Raw genomic sequence first — 21,196 nt, 5'->3', positions numbered from 1 at the left:
TTCAGTTCATAATTTGTGTTTTTCTCGATAAATATCTATTTTTCTCGTTTTGTATATTTCACATACACCAATTTTATCAGAAAAGTACAAGTTTCAAACCGCGAGAGAGCGCTACCGACGAAACTCACAGCCAATACCCTATTGTTAAAATAGGAGGAGCAAACTCAAAAGACAGATTCACACCCAATAATGAATGTCAATAGAAAAATCTTCTGTTTTGGTTGATCATGTCGGCCTTCGACAGTAATCCAGTAATCAGTATCGGACAACTTATAAGACTAATGGCACCAATAAGTCGCTAAAGAGTTCTAAAAACAACTGATTTTTATATAAATGAAGACTAAAAAATTAAAGGAATAACGGAGAAAACACAAAAAATTGCCGATATTACTTAATTAACCTATTAATTTTAAATGTCAATAGTGTCAAAATTCCATAATTTATTGGAATAAACTTTCCTGCGGTTGAACCAATTACAAACAAGCATTACAGCGCGGTAAATTTGAATTACTTCTCCTAGTTTAAAAACGAGGATAGATTTTTCTCTTTCTGTTCTGTTTGGGGTTGAAAAGATAAATTGGAAAAATATCGTTAAAAACCAAATTATTATTAATTTGCAACTTCACAATATATATTTATGATATGCTTAACCTCAAATTGTGAGATCAAAAAATGTCAGGTGAAGGCGCTAGGTCAGTCGTGCACAGAGCGAATAGAATACTTGGCTAAGGTTGTAGTGTTTAATTTATTGGTTTGTACACTATGTTTGTGTGCAACAACACTTCTATGTAGATATTGAGGTGATGTCCAATTTTTTCAAATCTAATGATTGCTTGTTCTAAGACTCTTGCACTATTATAAATGAAACTATATAGGGTGAGGCAGATAAAGGGCATATTAGAAATATCTCGAGAACTAAAGGTCAGAGAATTATGAAAATTGGATTACATGGGTTTTGAGGTGTGAACTATTTAATGAAAATATTTTGGTCTCTTTGCTACTTCCGGCTATACCGGAAGTTGACTGTAACTTCGTTTTTTTTTTAATGGGGCATCCTGCATATTTTTACATTTTTAGATTCTCCTCGATGTCTTATTTCTTCAAATATGAAGTTTTGTAATATTATAAAGAGTTGTTTAAAAGATAATTACGGTTTTTTATAAATTTTGTAGTAAACTTCACACCCTGTAGAATTGTACAGATTTGATAACAAAAACTCCATTTATGTTCAAGTGATTTTTAATATAGTCTACTATTATTAAAAATTATAAGTATAGCGAAATGTTTAATTTTAGTATACAGGGTTAGTCGATACTCGGAATGAGTATTTTCTGACTTTTCTTAGATGGAACACCCTGTATTTTAGTATTGTAATGAAATGATATTTTATGGTACTTTTTTTATTTCTTCAGCATTCCCTATACCTAACTGCTTTATTTTTTTAGTTATTGGTGATACTTTACGCCAAACATTAATTGCAACAAAAATTCGTGAAATTTTATTAGGTTGGTAGTGGACATATTCAATCAAAAATAATTTTTGGAAATAAAAACATGTTAATCTAGAATTATCCTTAATTTATTAATATTGGATGAGATACCAAAATGCCTACGTTGTTAAGATTGTTGGTGCACAAAATATTAATAAAAACATACCATATTCTACCTAGTTGGCTATGACTTTAACACTGAACTTGCTTAAACATTAGACATTATGTATACCCTATTCCACGAACATACGCCTGTTTTGGATTACTTCGACAACGAATAGTTTACTGTGCAAAATAAGAAGAACGAAAGTAAATTGCAAATTACATTGTTGTTTATTGGAATAATTATTAGCGCCATTTACTTTCGTACTTCTTATGTTGTACAGTAAAATATTCGTTGTCGAAGTAATCCAAAACAGGCGTATGTTCGTGGAATGGCCCATATACTATTTTTATAGTTCCAGTTGCTTTGTTACCATTACTAATATACATTTTTCTAATGGGGAACTTATTAGTATGCTTTTTGTTCTAGTGAGTATAACAAAAATGTACTACTAGCAATAAGAACTGCAATTCTCATCTGTAATTTCCTGATAGACGACAACCAAGAAGAGAAACTTTTCAAAGTTTAACGATTACATTTAACCCATTTCAATAATTTACAATAGTTTTTGTTCGATCAGATTTCTCGTAATCTAAGCGTCCGTTGACACCGCTCTAGTAAATTTTGAAAAATTTCTCTTTTTGGTTGTCATCTATCATGGAAATGCTGATGATACATTCTTATTGCTAGTAGCCCATTTTTGTTATACTCTCCTAGGACAAAAAAAACATCTTAATCAGTTCCTCATTAGAAAAATTCATATTGGTAATGGTAGCAGAGCAACTGGAACTACAAAAATAGTGTAGGTATTTGGTTATTTCAACCAGTAATAATAAATTATAGGTCAGCCGAGATTAATATGTATTTATATTTAAAATCCCTCAAAATCCCTTTTATAAAGGATTTTACTGTTTTTTGTAGTACATGGTATACAGCCAACTACAGGAAAACTTTTTCCTTGTGGATTTTTTAATATGTATTTATTTTCGAAAAATTATTTTTGATTGAATATTTTCACGGCAAACCTAATAAAATTTCACGTAATTTTTGTTGCAATTGATGTTTGGTTAAAAGAATTACGAATAACTCACAAATTAAAGCAATTAGGTATAGGGAATTCTTAAAAAATAAGAAAGTATGATAAAATGTCAGTGCATTACAATACTAAAATACAGGGTGTTCCATTTGAGAAAACAGGGTGTAAAGTTTGCTACGAAATTTATAAAAAACCGTAATTATATTTTAAACTACCCTGCAGAATATTACAAAACTTCATGTTTTAAGAAAGAAGACATCGAGGAGAATCCAAAAATGTAAAAATATACAAGGTGTCCCATTAAAAAAAACGAAGTTAGTCAACTTCCGGTGTGTACCACCCTGTATATCACCCTGTATACCAGTAGAAGTATTTAAATGTGGAATACCTAATAGTTGTCATTATTGTGTAGGTCAAATCAATAATCCACTGACGGCAACTGCTATAACAAGCCAAATGTTGGCACAGACGGGATTACTAAATTCCACTTTAATGAAACAGATGAATGCTATGGGAAATGTCGGCTCTCCAAACATGTCGGCACAGTTATTAGACAGCTTGAATCAACTAAACCCGACTATGAAAAAGCAGTTGGGCATCGAACATGCTCTATCCAGTTTAACACCAGGTTAATATATTGTGCCAATTTATTGAGTAGTTAGTTTTATTTTTACAATTTTTTACTTTGTGTTTTCTAGTTCTCTGTGAGACTTATTACAACGTGATTTCTGGCATACTTTTTTAATATTAATTGATATATAACAAAACAGGTGTAGGTTGTAACCTACACATATGGTTTTAGTGTCATTCAGTGTCAATTCTAGTAAAACTCCTTGTGTACCATCGTAAATTGGTAATAACCTAATATCAAACTTCATAATAAACCAGCTCGCGCTACAGACTATGCGTGTGCAGAATGTTTCACCAGTTGTTAAATGGACCTGGTAAATATCTCTTGTCCTTCACACAAGACGGGAACCAGCTTCTCTAGTGGTTGATAAAGTAGATATGATATTATCTTTTGTCGAGCCGAAGCAAGTAGTCCATTCTTTCACGGTTTTTGCTCTAAATTTTAAAGAACCACTTGGATTGACATGAAATTTGGCATACGTATAGCTTACATGTCAAAGAAAAAAAGTGATATTGTGCCGGTGTGTGCTTTTGCCCTGGGGGTGACTTTCACCCCCTTTTGGGGGTGAAAAAATATATGTCCAAAATAAGTCCGGAAATGGGTAAACTGACTAATTTTAAGTAACTTTTGTTCTTTAGAGCTTTTTTGCCAAGTCAACACTTTTCGAGTTATTTGCGAGTGAATATGTTCATTTTTTCAACAAAATAACCACATTTTTAGAAGGTTTTTCGCAAATAACTCAAAAAGTAAGTATTTTGTCGAAAAAAACGTTCGTCGAAAAACTGGATCTCGTAGAACCAGAGTTATAGCCAATGAAAAATAGATTCATATTCACCAAATTTCAAATAGAATATTTCGACGTGAGATATCCAAAAAATTAAGCACTTTTTGGGGAAAACCCATTTTAACTTTGAAGTGTTTAAACAAATCTTTATTCATGTTTTTACAAAAAGTTTCTAGCATTAAATTTAAGCAAGTTACGCTCAAAATAATGTTGGTCCCTTTCTGTTTTTGCAAAAAAAAATCTGGAAGACTACCCCCTAATTAGCAACTTAAATGAAATTAATCGTTACCGCTCCACAAATTATTTTACTTATGTTGTGTTTATATGATCTGTAAGTTTCATCGATTCAAAGTGCTTATTTTTGAAAATATGCTTTTTTTCAAAATAGCTTAAAAATTGTTAGAGATACCAAAAATCTCGAAAAACAAAAAAAGTCAGATTTGCTTTTCTGAATATCATGTATTTTTTTGTTTTTCTGTTAGACAAAAATTGATTAAGATTTGGTGTTTCTAAATTTGCATACATTCGTGATCAGTGACTCGTTCAACCCCTTTTAACTACAGCCCTTTCAATAATAAGGACTTAGAAACCGATGAAACTTACAGATCATATAAACAACATATACACGAGTCAAGAAACTTGTGAAGTCGTAACGATTAAGTTCATTTAAGATACTAATTAGGGGGTGATTTTCTCGATTTTTTTAACAAAACCAAAAGGGACTAACTTTATTTTGAGCGTAACTTGTTTAATTTTGATGCTAGAAATTTTTTTTATAAAACAAAAATGAAGCTTTTTTTAAACACTTTAAATAAGTTTTAACGAGTTTTCTCCGAAATGTGCTTCATTTTTGGTTATTTCACGTTAAAGTATTCCATTTGGAATTTGACGAATATGAACCTATTTTTCATTAGCTATAACTCTGCTTCTACTAGGTGTAGAGACGTGATATATACACCATTTTTTAATATTTTTTACAGGCTATATTTTTGCTAAAAATGTTTTTTCGACAAAATACTTACTATTTGAGTTATTTGCGAAAAACCGTCTAAAAGCGTGGTTATTTTGTTGAAAAAATGAACATATTCACTGCCAAATAACTCGAAAAGTATTGACTTAGTGAAAAAACTCTATAGAAAAAAAGTTACTTAAAATTAGCCAGTTTATCTATTTCCTGACTCTCTTTGGACGAATATTTTTTCACCTCCAAGAAGGGGTGAAAACCACCCCCAGGGCAAAAGCACATATCGGCATAATATCACTTTTTTTCTTTGACTTGTTAGCTATGTGTATGCCAAATTTCATGTCAATTCAAGCGGTTCTTTAAAATTTAGAGGTTTTGCAATATTTTACCGTTAAAGAACGGACTAAAGGTGTATTTCGGAGTTTAAATGAGTAATAAAACGTGTGGGGTAATTATTTTAATTTTTAACAAAATCTCTATTTACAATCACTGTACAATAATAATTATTACGGAGTTTAATACAAAAACACATACATTTTTTGCTATGTACTCCGAAATTGTGAGTAAAGTGAGCCGCGATTATGAGTCAAGCGTATGAGTAGTAATAAGAAAGAGATAAATAATCGCGCGTGAATAACCGTGTAGTAATAATGAGAAATTTGAACCGTGAATTAACAACGTATTGTCATTGGGGAGACTACATTCTGAGCTGTGCTAAACACGACTGACTAGCTCTGAGGCTGACTGATAACTAACTGAAAAACTGAACTGACTGAGAACATAAGAATTCTTCTTTCTGTCGGATTTGGCAACAAGAGGGGAGATTCATTTATCAAACTCCTATGCACGTCTAACTCACATTTTAGAATAAACAAAAACTTCTAATGCGTCCGGTACCACAAAGAGCTTTTAGTAATTTTGGGAAACCAATTCCAGCCATGGCGATCCACACACGGTGAATTTAGGATATAAAACTGTTTTTATGTCGGCTGAAACTTGTGAGAAATAAGATATATCTTAGAATCGATTGTTTTTATAGCGCAACAATCCTTGAATCAAAGACTCCGACAGGGCCAATGGAAATGCGTTGTTAATATAATGGATTTTTCTCGTATTCGAGTTACCTACTTGGAAGCTGCAAAAAGGGCAGATGTGTGTTCATTTTGAAAAATAGTCAAAAGATGCGATAAATTATATATTGAGATGTATAAGCAAAAAATTATAATTATCGATATGTTACAAGGTTTGTAACAATGGGTAATTCGCGACTCGTAATCAGTTCACGAATAGTGGGTAGGATATTGTTCGTTAAAAATCGATTCGTAAACAACATGATTCAAGTGTGCACAGTAATTCACTCTTGTAAATTAACCAACATTAAGGGCTGCGCATCAACACGAACCGGCGAACAATGGATAAAGCAGGCATCGTGCATTTCGAATCGAGAACTACGCATAGTCTGTATCCTTTATTCGAGAATTACTGCGAATTACAACGAATCGCGAATCGTGCATAGTCTGTAACCAGCTCATAGGATGTAAAGCTGGCTACAAACTATGCACGATGCGAGATGCGTAATTCGTTGTAGTTCGTAATAAAGCGTACATACTGTGCGTAGTTCTCGATTCGTAATGCGCGATGCCTGATTTATCCATTGTTCGTCGGTTCGTATTGATGCGCAGCCTTTGATGTTCGTTAATTTGCCGCTCACAAGAGCGAATTACTGTGCACACACAGTATTGTGTTGTTTACGAATCGATTTTTAACGAACGAGACCCTACACATTATTCGTGAACTGCCCGCGAATCACGCATAGTCTGTAGCGAGCTTAAGGTCGACATTTTACTGGTTTGCTGGATTTTAGTATTTATGGTATTATTGATTGATGCGTTATAGTCTATTCCATATAAACTATCGAATTTGATATTCGTCGTTGGATTCCAAAGGTTTGCGCGTAGAGGGTGTGAGTTTTTTCTGAAGGGTGTTTTTGCACTTACGCTACTTGAACGAGTACTCTTCTTCTTCCTCTTTTTAAGCAATTCTGCTTGTTCATTGACGGATTGATACCTCTATCGAAGGTGGTCATTCCATCTTTTGCGCGGTGTCCGATATCCATGCGATTTATCCCTTGCTATTTTGACCACACGGGTCTCTCCCATTCTGATTATGTGGTTATCCCATTCTTGTTTTCTATTTAGTGTGCATTTTCAGATGTCTGTTACATTTTCTACCATATCCAAAAACTTACATCGGCCCAACTGATAAAACCTTTAATAAACGTATAGAAGAACATATAAAGTAATTCTGCATATTCAGTGAAGTAAAGTCCTATCCTTATTTCTTCTTCTTCAGGTGCCGTGTCCGTATTCAGAAGTTGGCTGTCATCATGTTTACAAGTTCCTGAAACCTCTCTCTATCAGCTGCTACGCGAAATAATTCTTCTACCGTGGAACCACACCATTGTCTAATATTACGCAACCATGAAAGTTTCTTTCGACCAATCCATCTCTTTCCCTCCACTTTTCCTTGTATTATAAGGCGAAGTAGATGGTATATTTAGGCTCTCTAATTATATGGTCGAAGTATTCTGTTTTTCTCCCCTTTATGATGTTTATGAGCAGACGTTCTGAATTCGTGCGAAACCCACGATATCTTTAGGATTCGTCGATAGCACCACAATTCGAATGCTTCTAATTTATTTAGCATTGTGGTTTTTAACATCCATGTCTCACAACCATACAATAATATAGACCACACGTAACATTTTTATATAGCTATCCTTATTATAATCTATAGAAATTAATAAATTAAAAACATACCAACTGGAGAAAAACAGCTCTCGCCGCCTGAACTTATTCAGTTAAAGACTATAAAGTGAAGACACATATTAAAAACTCGTGAGCAAGGCACTCTGCCGAAACATCTATAGTGACATTAATTTGTAATAAATTTTGTGGAAGTAAAGAAAACAAAAGTTTTCAGTGTGTTATTGTTAGCATTAGGGGCTGTCCATTAATCACGTGAGGCTCCAAAGGGGGGAGGGGTCCTTAAAACATCACGAAACATCACAAGGATTAGGGGGTGTAGTAATACAATCAAGTGTTTTATTTTTTTTTGGAAAATGCCTGATACTCAACCTAAAAGTGGTGTTCGTGTATTTATTTTTTCGTCAAACGCATACAAAAATCGGACGCGGCATTGACTAATAAAAAAATCCATTTCTCATGCATAATATGATACAACCCAACAACACATTTATTTTCGTTCCACCCAAATTTCTATAAATAGTCTTATATTGGATGTTAGTGTTAGCGACATCGGATACTTTTCATGGTAATTATCTTAAGTGCTGAATGCAATGAATGCATGAATCTTATGAAATCGTATATCGGCGGTCGAGTAGTATCCCGTGTCCAAGAGGTTTGGCAACACTGATCTCCATAAGCGTAACGTTCTATTCTTAACGTGAAACAAAGTATAGGTATCTGATGAATTGGTAAGTCGTGTCAAGTTATTTTGTTGTTTTGGTACTGAATACATGCGTAAATTTTTAACTTGGTACTTTTAGTATCACAACAATGTCTAGGGGATCTGTATAACGACCTATTAACAGAGTATCTATCTGTCTATCTAATCAGCCCCAAACATCCATCCTTGGATATAGGCCTCCTCTTTCTTCTTCCATGCCTCTCTATCTTGGGCAATTTGCATCCAATTTGACCCAGTGTGTTTCTTCAGGTCATCCGACCATCGCATCTGTAGCCTTCCTCTTTTTCGTTTGTGGTTCCACGGTCTCCAATGTATAATCATCTTAGTCCATCTTTCATCCTTCTGCCGTAGGGTGTGTCCGGCGAACTTCCATTTAAACTTTGCTACTTTGGTAGAGACATCTTTCACTTTTGTTTTGTTACGGATCCATTCGTTTCTTTTCCTGTCTGATAGTTTAATGTTCAGCATTTGTCTTTCCATTGATCTTTCTGTCTTTGCTATTTTTTCCATATTTTATTTTGTAAACGTCCATGTCTAAGAGCCATATATTAGAACAGGGAGTATACATTGATTGAATACTCTTGTTTTTAGGTATTGCGGGTATTTTCTGTTCTTTAGAATATAAGACAGTTTTCCGAATGATGCCCAGACCAATCTTATTCTTCTCTTTATTTCTTCGGTTTGATTTTCTTTATTTAATCTAGTGATTTGTCCTAGATATCTATATATATACTCTTTTACTTGTTCTATTCTTGTTTGTGCCACTGTAATTATTAGTTCTTCTTGTTTATTGGTCATGGTTTTTGTTTTACTGTAATTCATCTTCAGTCCTATCTTTGTCGATTCTCTATCTAGTTCTTCCATCATTCTTTGTAATTCTTCACTTCTTTCTGTTATTAATATTGCCCGTTTATGTTTATACCCAAGCCATCCCAGTGTAGTTGTTTGAACACATCTTCTAGCGCTTGGTTGAATAGCTTGGGCGGGATGGTATCTCCTTGTCTTACTCCTCGGTTTATTTTAATAGGCTCCGTTTGTTTCCTTAGCTTAATAGTTGTTGTTGCCTTATCATATACATTTGTAATTAAGTCAGTATATCTGTAGTCTATTCTGCTGTTTTGTAGGGAATTCTTTACTGCCCAGTGTTCCACACTATCAAATGCTTTTTCGAAGTCAATAAATGCCATGTATAGTGGGATATGATATTCGTTAGTTTTTTCGATTAATATCTTCATCATTAAAAGGTGGTCACTTGTACTGAAGCTCTTTCTAAATCCGGCTTGTTCTCTTGCCTGGTATCCATCTAATTTAGTTGTTAATCTGTTTGTTAATATCTTGGTTAATAGTTTGTACATCACATTTAGTAAAGTTATGGATCCGTAATTCTTTAGATCCTTTTTATCTCCTTTCTTAAATAGTAACAATGTTACTGCTTCGTTCCAAGTGTTGGATATTTGTTTTGTCATTAATATTTTATTCATAAGTATGTACAAAACTTTTCTAGTTGTTTTCCCACCATTTTTTAGCATTTCTACAGTTATCCCGTCTTTTCCTGGCGATTTATTATTCTTCATCTCCTTTGCAGAGTATAACAATGGAAAAAACCTGGTGTGACTCAAGAAGAATTTAATGAATTGTGGGCTAATTTATAGATATTAGAAAAAAATAGATACTAAAAACACACGTGATGTAGTGGGAAGGGGGGTAGTCTTAAACCTCAACATGTATCACCAAGGGGGAGGGCGGGTTAAAAAATGCCAATAAAACATCACGTGATTAATGGACGGCTCCTTATGTTAAACTTATTTTTTAGCAGTGGATTAAAATTTATATATTTTTTTGTATTTTAGATCAGTTAAAGTTGCTGACAACTTTAATTCCCAAACAGTCAACTTCCAGTGCCCCGAGTACGTCATCGAGTTTGCATACCATGACATCAGCATCAGGTATCGTGAGTACTGGCAAGCAAAGTAAGCAACATTCTTCTAGTTCTTCAAGACAACACATGCCGAGTACATCAATGCCGAGTACATCAATGGCCGGTACATCGAAGTCGAGTGTTGGCGAATCCTCCAAACATAAACAAAGTACTAGTACCACATCGTCTAAAAATATAACCGCGAGCCACACTGTCACACAGGTGTTTAAGGTATGTCTATTTCAATTTTGTTGATCTTATAAAGGTGTTTGAGTGCCAGTAGACAAAATATATAAATAACAAAGATATACAAAAAATGGTGAAAAACATTCATAAAAATATTCGCGATTCTTTTTACCAAAAAATAAAAGGAATCAACAATATTTTGAGCGTAACTCACTTACTTTTAATGTGAGAAGTTTTTTTAAAAAACAAAAATAAATCTTTTTTTTTAACACTTTAAAAACGTTGTAATGTGTTTTCCCTGAAAAGTGCTCCGTTTTTTGGTTATTTCACGTTTAAATATTTGATTTGAAATTTGACGAAGAACTTACTTTTCATTAGCTACAACTCTGCTTCTACCGAGTCTACAGACTTCATGCATACATCATTTTTTTACTTTTTTATAAGCTATATTTTTGCTAAGAATATTTTTTTCGATAAAATACTTACTTTTTGAGTTATTTGCGAAAAACCGTCCAAAAACATGTTTTTCTTTGTTAAAAATGAATATATCCACTCGCAAATAATTCGAAAAGTATTTACTTAGTGAAAAAACTCTATAGAACAAAAGTTGCTTAGAATTAGTCATTTTATCCAATTCCGGACTTATTTTGAATGTATATTTTTCACCCCCGAGAAGGGGGTTTCCCCTCCCATGTAGAATTGTAAACTTTTTCTGATATAATAATAACAATAGACAATTTCATCTACCTATTCCCAAATTTTCATCCTTCCTTTATTTTTTTTTTGGTCAGATTGTTCTGTGATCGGGCTATTAGAAGAATTCGCACCCATACTTATAATCGCCAATACAACCCGCACCTGCTGGCTTATATAATGAGAACGAACTATCTCCATAGAGCAGACTGGGCAACGGGAACTCCGTTAATTCTCGAAGGTCATTTCTGCGTCGATGGAATCAATTTGTGCAATATTTCGGCGGCGGAGAGAGAGATCTTGATTTTTCTAACGCACAAAGGCGCAATTAAGGGTATCTGACTAACAACATCGCCTCTTTCTTTGAGACTGTTCGCTCCGAACAGCACCTAAATGGACCAGGTCGGTTGGTTCTGTCGTTCATACGGACACGGTCACTCCAGGTGGACGACCTTCGACGTACACCGTGACGTCAGTTGCATCCTATATACAAGGTCTTTTATCTTCTTAGTGATCATGTATGGTTCCTCTCAGAGCCGCTACACCTTTCTTTCTCGTTGGTTGGTAGAGCCAGAATGCGTCACCTCTCTTGAAGTTAACGAGAGTGGAATTTTGATCGAACTTAACCTTCATCCGATCACTGGGGAGTTGCAGCTTATTCCTTGCGAAATACTGGACCTTAAACAGTCGATCCTTTGGGTCGCTGATATACCCGGCAAATGTCTCTTAGTCCGCCTCTCTGTCATGTATAAGGTCGATGGCAAGCTTCATATATCGACAAGTCAATAGCATTGGAGTGTAACTAGTTGCTTCATGTTCAAAGCTTCGGTAGGCTAATAGAAACAGACACTCGTTTGACCCAGTCTTTGTGGGTTTCCTGTACAAACAGGGACAGGTAATTGTTGATGGTCCGATTATATCTTTGTACCATGCCGACGTTCTGGTCTTCTTAATAAATTCGAAGGAAATGGAACCCCATGTTGGAAAACGACATCAAATAAAACCTCATCAATTGTAATTCTTCTTGGTTGGGTAGTGCAACTACTTGTGGCCATTCGGAAAAATAGTCCATAGCAACCATCAAATATTTATTTCTACCCCAGGGTGTGGGTGAAAAATAGGTCGATTTCAGGATATAATTCAGGAATTTTTGAAACCTAGCAGATGTTGTAAAGGACGATGCCAGGAATAACTTCTACTAAAATGTAACCAAAAATATTGTGCGTTTTTTTTTCTGTTGCGATATTCATTTGTTAAATTTGCAATTTTTAATGATTTTTAATTTTGCAGCTTAGGATATTGATTTTAGAGAAAAACTTTTTAATAAATAGTTGTAGTAAATTAAAAAACCTACAATTTGAGGTATGGTATGTTTAATTTCGTTAATTTGTTATTGCAAAACAGCCTGCGAAATGTCAAAAATGGCCGTTTTTTACAATTGCATTATTTATTGTACGAATAATTTTTTTTTTATTTTTTAAAGCTTTAAAATGAAGATCTTTCAATTCCAAACATAAAAAAAATTGTAAAGCCAGATTAACGAATTTGTTGCTTAGATATTATAAATTGTTTATCCCAAGAGGTCAAATGTCGAAACAAGAATCTACAGGTCGAGCAAGTCTCGTAAATTTCACGATTGCGAGCCACGCTTCACGCAACCGTGTTTGCGTACTTGTGTTTCGAGTTGCGTGGTCGTGCGGAGTTATATTTACCAATTCGCGCAATCGTACTTGAGACGCTGTGTCAGGTGTCAGGTGAGGTGTTTGAAAATTTGTGTAACTTGATTCTGTGGTGTGAATAGGTGGTTAAACTTTTGGTTTATTTTTTTTTCGCAGAAAATTTTTAGATGAAGTAATTGTATGATGAAGATAACACAGAAAATACAAGAGGGCAGCATACTTTGCAAAACAACTGTTACAATTTGAAATCAACAAGTTGTTGTCTTGCAGGTAAAAAAAGTGACTTTTTAAAAAAATTATATCTTGGAAACTAAAAATTATTTTTATTTATAATTGAAACATGTAAAAGTATAGTACTCTCAAAAAAATTTCAGCCAAAAATATTCATTTTTGTAGAGTTGACTGCAATTTTTCGACAACAGCCGTTTTTTGCGGTGAGCAGCATAACAAGTCCAGTCTCATCTGAAATCAAAGTTTCTTGTAGTTTATACCTCTGGCTAGTGAATGAACAAAGGATTTTTTATTAGATGAGGTCATTTTTGTTTTATAAAAAAAAAACTACTTTAAAAATGAGAAAAATTGGGGTCAAAAATGTGTTTAAACTTATGTAAAATCTTCAAATTTCATTTTTTTTAATTCCTTCGTTCATATTCTAGCCAGAGGTATAAACTACAAGAAACTTTTTGATTTCAGATGAGACTGGACTTAGTTATGCTGCCAACGCAAAAAAAACTTAAACTCTACAAAAATGAATATTTTTGGCTAAAACTTTTTTTGAGACTACCTTAAGTACTATACTTTTACATGTTCCAATTATAAATAAAAATAAATTTTAGTTTTCGAGATATAATTTTTTTAAAAAGTCACTTTTTTTACCCACAAGACCTATGTAACCCCTTCAAAAAATTGTTTCGAAGAATATGTTTGATGGCCAAGATGCATACATATATTTAGAAGGAAAGTTCCTGATTTCTGTAGTATAATACATAATACCAAAGAGGAAGTAGCCCTAAGCGCCGGACTCCACTTGCGATTTGTAGTTGTGAAGATTGAACACATTCTTTCAAATAGAAGTCAATCCATGATTATTTAGTCACAAATGGATTGACTTGTATTTGAAACAATGTGTTCAATCTTCCTGATTACAAATCGCAAGTGGAGTGCGGCGGTAATAACACCAAAATATTCCATATAGGTCCATAGAAGGTACACAGACATTGAAAAATTCCTGGAATATCCCCGAAAACATGTTCCCTGAACATCCCAGGAAAATCCTGTGTCAGCATTTTAAACATTACCTGAATGTCTTATTGGAACATTCCATGAATGTCCACGAATGTTCTCTGGACATTCAAAATATATTTTGTAGACATTCCCTGGATATACCAGAAGTACAGTGATGAGCGCTCTAATAACCGGCAAAATAGCACAAAAGATGTATTAAGTAGTGAGATAAAAAGACATGAAACTAGTCGAGCTGGGAAAGTTAGCGATATTAACTTATACATTTAGATTGTATTGATTGTGTACCACCTTCAGACGTATCAGACGAGTTTGGAAACTACCACTGTCACAGTGACAATTTTAGTTGGCATACTCCTCCGATATGTGTAAAGGTGGGATCAATATAACGTAAATTTAAAGGTTAATTTCGCTAAATTTCCCAGCTCGACTAGTTTCATTTCTTTTTATCTCACAACTAAATATGTTGCCCATATTTTGCCGGTTATTAGGGCACTCATCACTGTACATCCTTGCTGATGTGACAATACCTCCTATCTGTTTTTTCATGAGTTTTGTACGAGAGATGGAAAAACATGTTTTAAGGTCACCTCCTGTGTTCATATGTAAGTTTTGACTTGTTTTGTAGTTCATAGATAGTTTAATTTACTACAAAACAAGTAAAAAAATATCATATGAAAATAGGAGGTGACCCTAAGACAAGTTTTTAGTCTCTCTTACAAAACTCATGAAAAAAACAGATAGGATGTATTATTACATCACTGACGATATGTGGCCATACCAAATAATACATCCTTGATAAATATAAACATTTTTATTGAACAAAATCTTTTCATACATTTTTTTAATGCAATTTACTGATATTCCTAAATATTTCAAAAAAATGTGTCACATTTGCTTTGTAAACCTTTCTTTTGCCTTTCGTAGCCACATATTCCGTTTCCTTCCTGGTTTTTTGTAGACCACTTCTCTCAGCTGATTCTAAAAAAAAAAATAAAATAAATGGTAATTTTTCTATCCTTTACAATTAACAATCAGAAGAAATATTATTTACAGATAATGATATGCATAATAATAATAGGTTTGTTCTAGCATCAGTTTCAAACAGTTTGAAACCATCAGCGAATAGTGGACCAGCGCGAGTAGAGGGGATCGCACTGGTGACTGTATTATGTTCTTTTACTGACCAACTGTTTGCTGACGGTTTTTGACTAGTTTGACTGTTTGCTAGAATAAACCTAATAATAATGAATATTTTGTATTTTGACAATGACATCTGATGTGGAAGTCAAAACATTAATAAAATTATTTTTTCAAGTTAACTTTCACATGCGCGTCTTAAAATTGTACTTTTAATACTTATATCATAAATAACTATTAAAACTATCTTAAGAGGAAACAGTATCGATCAACAGGTAGCGAAAATGTGTTCCAAGATTGCGGCTGTAATTTTGAATATTTTTTCGAGATATTTGGCACACATATTCTTAATATAATAAAGAATGGCGGTACAGAGCCCAATTTGAAAAATATATTAATATGTGGAAATTACTCTGTAATTAAATACAATATAAAAAAAACGAGCTTGTACCGCCATTAAGAAGAACAAAAAAATACACTTTCTTCAAATACAACTTTTTTATCCGATTTTGTGTTATTTTGGAACTACTAAAATTTTTTATTTCATTAGTAGTTCCAAAATTACACAAAATCTAGGCATCGGATAAAAAAGTTTATTTGAAGAAAGTGTATTTTTTTGTTCTTCTTAATGGCGGTACAGGCTCGTTTTTTAAATATTGTATAATTACAGAGTAATTTCCACATATTAATATATTTTTCAAATTGGGCTCTGTACCGCCATTCTTTATTATTTTACGAATACGTGTGCCAAATACCTCGAAAAAATATTCAAAATTACAGTGGCAATCTTGGAACACGTTTTGGCTACCTGTTGATCGCTACTGTATTAACTTAAAACATTGTAATTTGCTAAACCAGTATATTTTACTCTACTACTACTCTACTAGCTACCTCATTTTCCACTGTTTCTAAAGACTTGTTTACATGGGTAGAGTTTTGAGGAGAGTAGAGTAGCGGTAGTACTCTACCAAAAATGGCTTGATACCATTCACATGAGGAGAGTACAAGTATAGTACTGATGCTAGTAGAGTGAAACCGATTTTTGTATTTTTAAACACTCTTGATTATAAGTGCACCTTAAATTCTTAATTTTTTGCTTAAGCTCGTTTACTCCAAAGCCCCCTTTGCCATTCTTTCGACGATTTCATCCTCCGCAGCTTGCTGCAAACTTTTATTTCTGTAGTATACACTACCTAAATTCCATAAACACTGGTATTCGCCGTATTATAGCTCTACAAGTTTTAAAGTTTCATCTTCGGTGAACTTCATTTTCACTATTTACACAAAACACAATTCCAGCCAGAATGACAGCGCCCCCATGTACTCTCCTACCTACTCTATTCTGCCATAATTGAGCGTGTTCCATGGGTAGAGTGTGCAGCCGAGTAGACATTTTGGCAGTAGTGGTGGTCATAGAGTAGTTACTTTGCCATAGGTTGCTAGTCACTCTACTTTAACTCCAACTATACACTCTATCAGCTATTCTACTGTGCTGAGCATTTTTACAGGTAGAGTTACTCTACTCTATCAAGTACTTGCATCATTACTCTACCCGTGTAAACAAGTCTTAAATCTACTGAATGAAAATCTACTTAATCTTAAACTACTCTTAATTTAATGAAAAATGTCTAAAATCATTTACCCACCTAGTATTATTGTAGAATTTAAGACAGTCCAGTGCCTTATAAATAATTTCAATATGAATATTTTTTCCTGTAATTCTCCTTTGATACCACTCCATTTTAGATTTTGGGGAACTTATTTCATTGTGTTTATAGCCCATATTTATTGAAGGAACCCAATCTGGAGATTGTTATTATCGATTAAGTCGGCTGGTTTTCCTATTTTCCTATAAGATTAAAATGTTAACATCTTCAAAAATCGTTACTGTTGTAATTGTAACTTACCAGATATAAAATGATTACAGCAGACAGGACAGGAAAATTTTCATTTCGCTAGATAAACATGTACATTGTATTGCATTTAACCATTGTTGTCTCTCAGATACCTTATTTAGTTCAGTTTAAAAGTGAACTTTATCTTGACTTTATCACAATTACTTTGCATTTCACACTTCAAAACACAACACCAATGAAGCATATTATCTTTCTAAATTAATATTTCCAGAGAAAATGTTAAATTAATCTTTGTACAACACAAAATTACAAAGAAATACAACTAAAATTATCTAAAACTCATGAAGAACAGATAGAATAAGATTTATCTTTTACACCCAGTAGCCATATTGAGAATAGTATACCTACATATTACATATTTATTATGAATCAGTAGAAACGATTATATTTAAATTTGGTAAATATAACTCCGCACGACCACGCAACTCGAAACACAAGTACGCAAACACGGTTGCGTGAAGCGTGGCTCGTAATCGTGAAATTTACGAGACTTGCTCGACCTGTAGATTCTTGTAATGTCGAAGGCTATACCTTTTTGAAAAAAAAAATCGTAGAGATTTGGTGAAACATCTAATCTCCTTCTAAAGAGTTATATTTTCATATTCTGATGTAAATAAATGCCTAAAACATTTTTAAACCTCTAATTTTCGGGTTTGAAAATAAGGGGGCAAATTTCGTTATAAACATTTAGAGCTGAAGCGGCCCTGTACATCCTATGAGTTTTTAACTTACAGATTATTGTTGCTGAAGACAAAACGAAGATTTATAAAAAAAAAATAAAAATTTTCTACAACCAACTGAAGCCGAGATAATTGTTTTTTTAAGTCGTAGTGCCTTTATTTATAGCAATTAAGAAATTATTTTATAGTTATTGACTAAAGAAAGACTTATATTATCTTAAAATAAAAATTATTATAAAATATAATTACATTTAATTATTTAAAATTATTTTTAAAATCGGTGCTTTTGCGAACTGCCGAATTTTGCAAATCGCCCGGCTCGCTTCAAATCCGCGCGGTCGGTAAATTTTTACGTAACTTGTATTAAATTTTGACAGAAGACAATTTAATAATATTACCATTATAATATACAGTCTATTTACCACTGTATTTGTTTTTCTTGATAAACTTTTATATGTGAAATTTCATTTCTGAAGAAATAATATTACAAAAATGATACATATATATGAAATGTATAACTATATTTTTAATTTTTTCATTGTTATATAAATATACTAATAATAATGTTACTTCTTACTATAATATACAATATAAAAACTAAAATATACTTCTTGTAGTGACTATTCTTTTTGGATTTCACATATAAAAGTTTATCAAGAAAAACAAATACAGTGGTAAATAGACTGTATATTATAATGGCAATATTATTAAATTGTTTTCTGTCAAAATTTAATACAAGCTACGTAAAAATTTTCCGAGCGCGCGGATTTGAAGCGAGCCGGGCGATTTGCAATATTCGGCCGCTTGCAAAAGCACCGATTTAAAAAATAATTTTTAATAATTAAATGTAATTATATTTTATAATAATTTTTATTTTAAGATAATATAAGTCTTTCTTTAGTCAATGACGGTAAAATAATTTCTTAATTGTTATAAATAAAGGCACTACGATTTAAGAAAAAAAAAACAATTATCTCGGCTTCAGTTAGTTGTAGAAAATTTTAATTTTTTTATAAATATTCCTTTCGCCTTCAGCAACAATAATCTGTAAGTTAGAAACTCATAGGATGCACAGGGCCGCTTCAGCTCTAAATGTTTATAACGAAATTTGCCCCCTTATTTTCAAACCCAAAAATTATCTCGGCTTCAGTTGATCGTAGAAATTTTTTATTCTTTTTTATAAATCTTCGTTTCATCTTCAGCAACAATAATCTGTAAGTTAAAAACTCATAGGATGTACAGGGCCGCTTCAGCTGTAAATGTTTTTAACGAAATTTGCCCCCTTATTTTCAAACCCAAAAATTAGAGGTTTAAAAATGTTTTACGCATTTATTTACATCAGAATATGAAAATATAGCTTTTTAGAAGGAGATTGGATGTTTCACCAACTCTCTACGATTTTTTTTCAAAAAGTTATAGCCTTCGACATTTGACCTCTTGGGATAAATAATTTAGAATATCTAAGCAACAAATTCGTTAATCTGGCTTTACAATTTTTTTTTATGTTTAGAATTGAAAGATCTTCATTTTAAAGCTTTAAAAAATAAAAAAAATTATTTGTACAATAAATAATGCAATTGTAAAAAACGGCCATTTTGTACCATTCCCAGGCTGTTTTGCAATAACCAATTAACGAAATTAAACTTACCATAGTTCAAATTGTAGGTTTTTTAATTTACTACAACTTTCTATTAAAAAGTTTTTCTCTAAAATCAATATCCTAAGCTGCAAAATTAAAAATCATTAAAAATTGCAAATTTAACAAATGAAAATCGCAATAGAAAAAAAAAGCGCACAATATTTTTGGTTACATTTTAGTAGAAGTTATTCCTGTCATCGTCCTTTACAACACCTGATAGGTTTCAAAAATTCCTGAATTATATCACGTTTTTTCACCCACAGCCTGGGGTATTCCTGGTGTTACTGAAAATGGTCGCAGAATGTCGAAAGTAACTGTCTAAAATCATAGGTTTGTAGTTTCTTCACCCATCCTGCCATCTGGCCTTCAGGTGTCTTGAAATTGAGGAGCTATTACCAGGCGGAATGATCGGTTCTTATCAAGAATCTTCTGCCATACAAGAAAGAATGGTATATAGTATTTTACTACTTTGGTGACCGCCAATAACTCTTTCCTGGTGACACAGCAGTTTCTTTCTTCTTTTTCCAGAGTTTTGCTAAAGTATCCTATGACATTCCTCTTCTTCACCCGTCTGTACTTGGGAAAGCACTACCCGAAGACATTTTGAAGAAAATCCTGATTTATCCCGAAATTACTATATACTTTAGGATGTCAGGATTGGAGGCTTTGGCAATTTATGCTTGAGTGGGGTAAAGACAAGCTGGCACTCTGGTGTCCAATGAAATGACAGCTTCCCCTCAGTCATGTTATGGAGAGGTTTGGCAATCTTTCCAAAATCTTTCACGAAGCGACAGCAATAACTAAGGACAATAAACGTCAAGGAAGCTTCGGTTATCGTGTTTGTTTCTTGGTGTGGGCTATTCGTCGAAGAGCTCGCATTGTTGGATTTTCTTTTAGGTCAACGTTCCTAAGTCTCTTGAAAACTTCTTTCAAGTTGACAAGGTGTTCGTCGAAATCTCCTCTGATGACCATGGTGTCGTCGAGATATACCAGACAGATTTTCCATACCTCCTAAGTACTAGCTCCATTAATCGTTCAAACGTGGCAGATACAGTGCACAATCCGAATAGCATAACTTTGAATTGGTAGTCCATTTCCAGAAGAAAATGCTACGTTTTGGGTGGACTGTCCAATTGCCGCTTATTCTGTGGTAAACCATTTCGATCTAGACAAAGCGCTAAAAGTAGCGTCAGTTCGGGGCAGTGGGTAACTTTTTTTCTTGGTGATGCTATGCAATTTTCTGTAGTCGATACAGAAGCTGGTACAGCCATCTTTCTTTGTTACAAATACCACTGAAGAAGATTAAGGGTTACCCGACTCTTCAATAACATTATCTTTCTGCATATCTTCAAGAATGACAAATGCTTCTTTTTGTTTTGCAAATGGGAGACGTCTTGTAGCCTACCTTATGGGGTTGGAGTTATAGTCGGTTCGCTAAACTCAGACACAACTGGCTAGTGATTTTAGTAAGTAATTTTGCCAATTTGGTAAAATTGGCAAAAAAAATTAGTAAATAGTTAATAATTACCAAATTGTTAGTAACTTTTCCAATTTTGGCAAAATTGGCCAAAAAAAATACCTACTAAAATCACTAGCCAGTTGTGTCT

At 33.3% G+C, this 21,196-nt stretch overlaps 1 protein-coding gene across 5 annotated transcripts in view; it reads left to right on the top strand.

Moving 5' to 3' along the window:
- LOC114326725 (calcineurin-binding protein cabin-1) overlaps positions 1-21,196 on the top strand; it is a 262,120-nt gene that overhangs the window by 192,937 nt on the left and 47,987 nt on the right. For 4 of the 5 annotated variants that reach the window (XM_050648079.1, XM_050648068.1, XM_050648093.1 and 1 more), the window contains exons 20-21: positions 3,041-3,256; positions 10,347-10,645. In XM_050648079.1, the coding sequence (XP_050504036.1) occupies positions 3,041-3,256; positions 10,347-10,645 (515 nt within the window). The remainder of the gene's footprint in view (positions 1-3,040; positions 3,257-10,346; positions 10,646-21,196) is intronic. The other variant, XM_050648086.1, reaches the window with a different exon arrangement.

Source organism: Diabrotica virgifera, chromosome 1 (genome assembly GCF_917563875.1).
Source record: "Diabrotica virgifera virgifera chromosome 1, PGI_DIABVI_V3a".
Classification (NCBI taxonomy): Eukaryota; Metazoa; Arthropoda; class Insecta; order Coleoptera; family Chrysomelidae; genus Diabrotica; species Diabrotica virgifera.
Note: the sequence above shows the minus strand (reverse complement) of the source record. Positions and strands in the feature narration are given on the sequence as shown.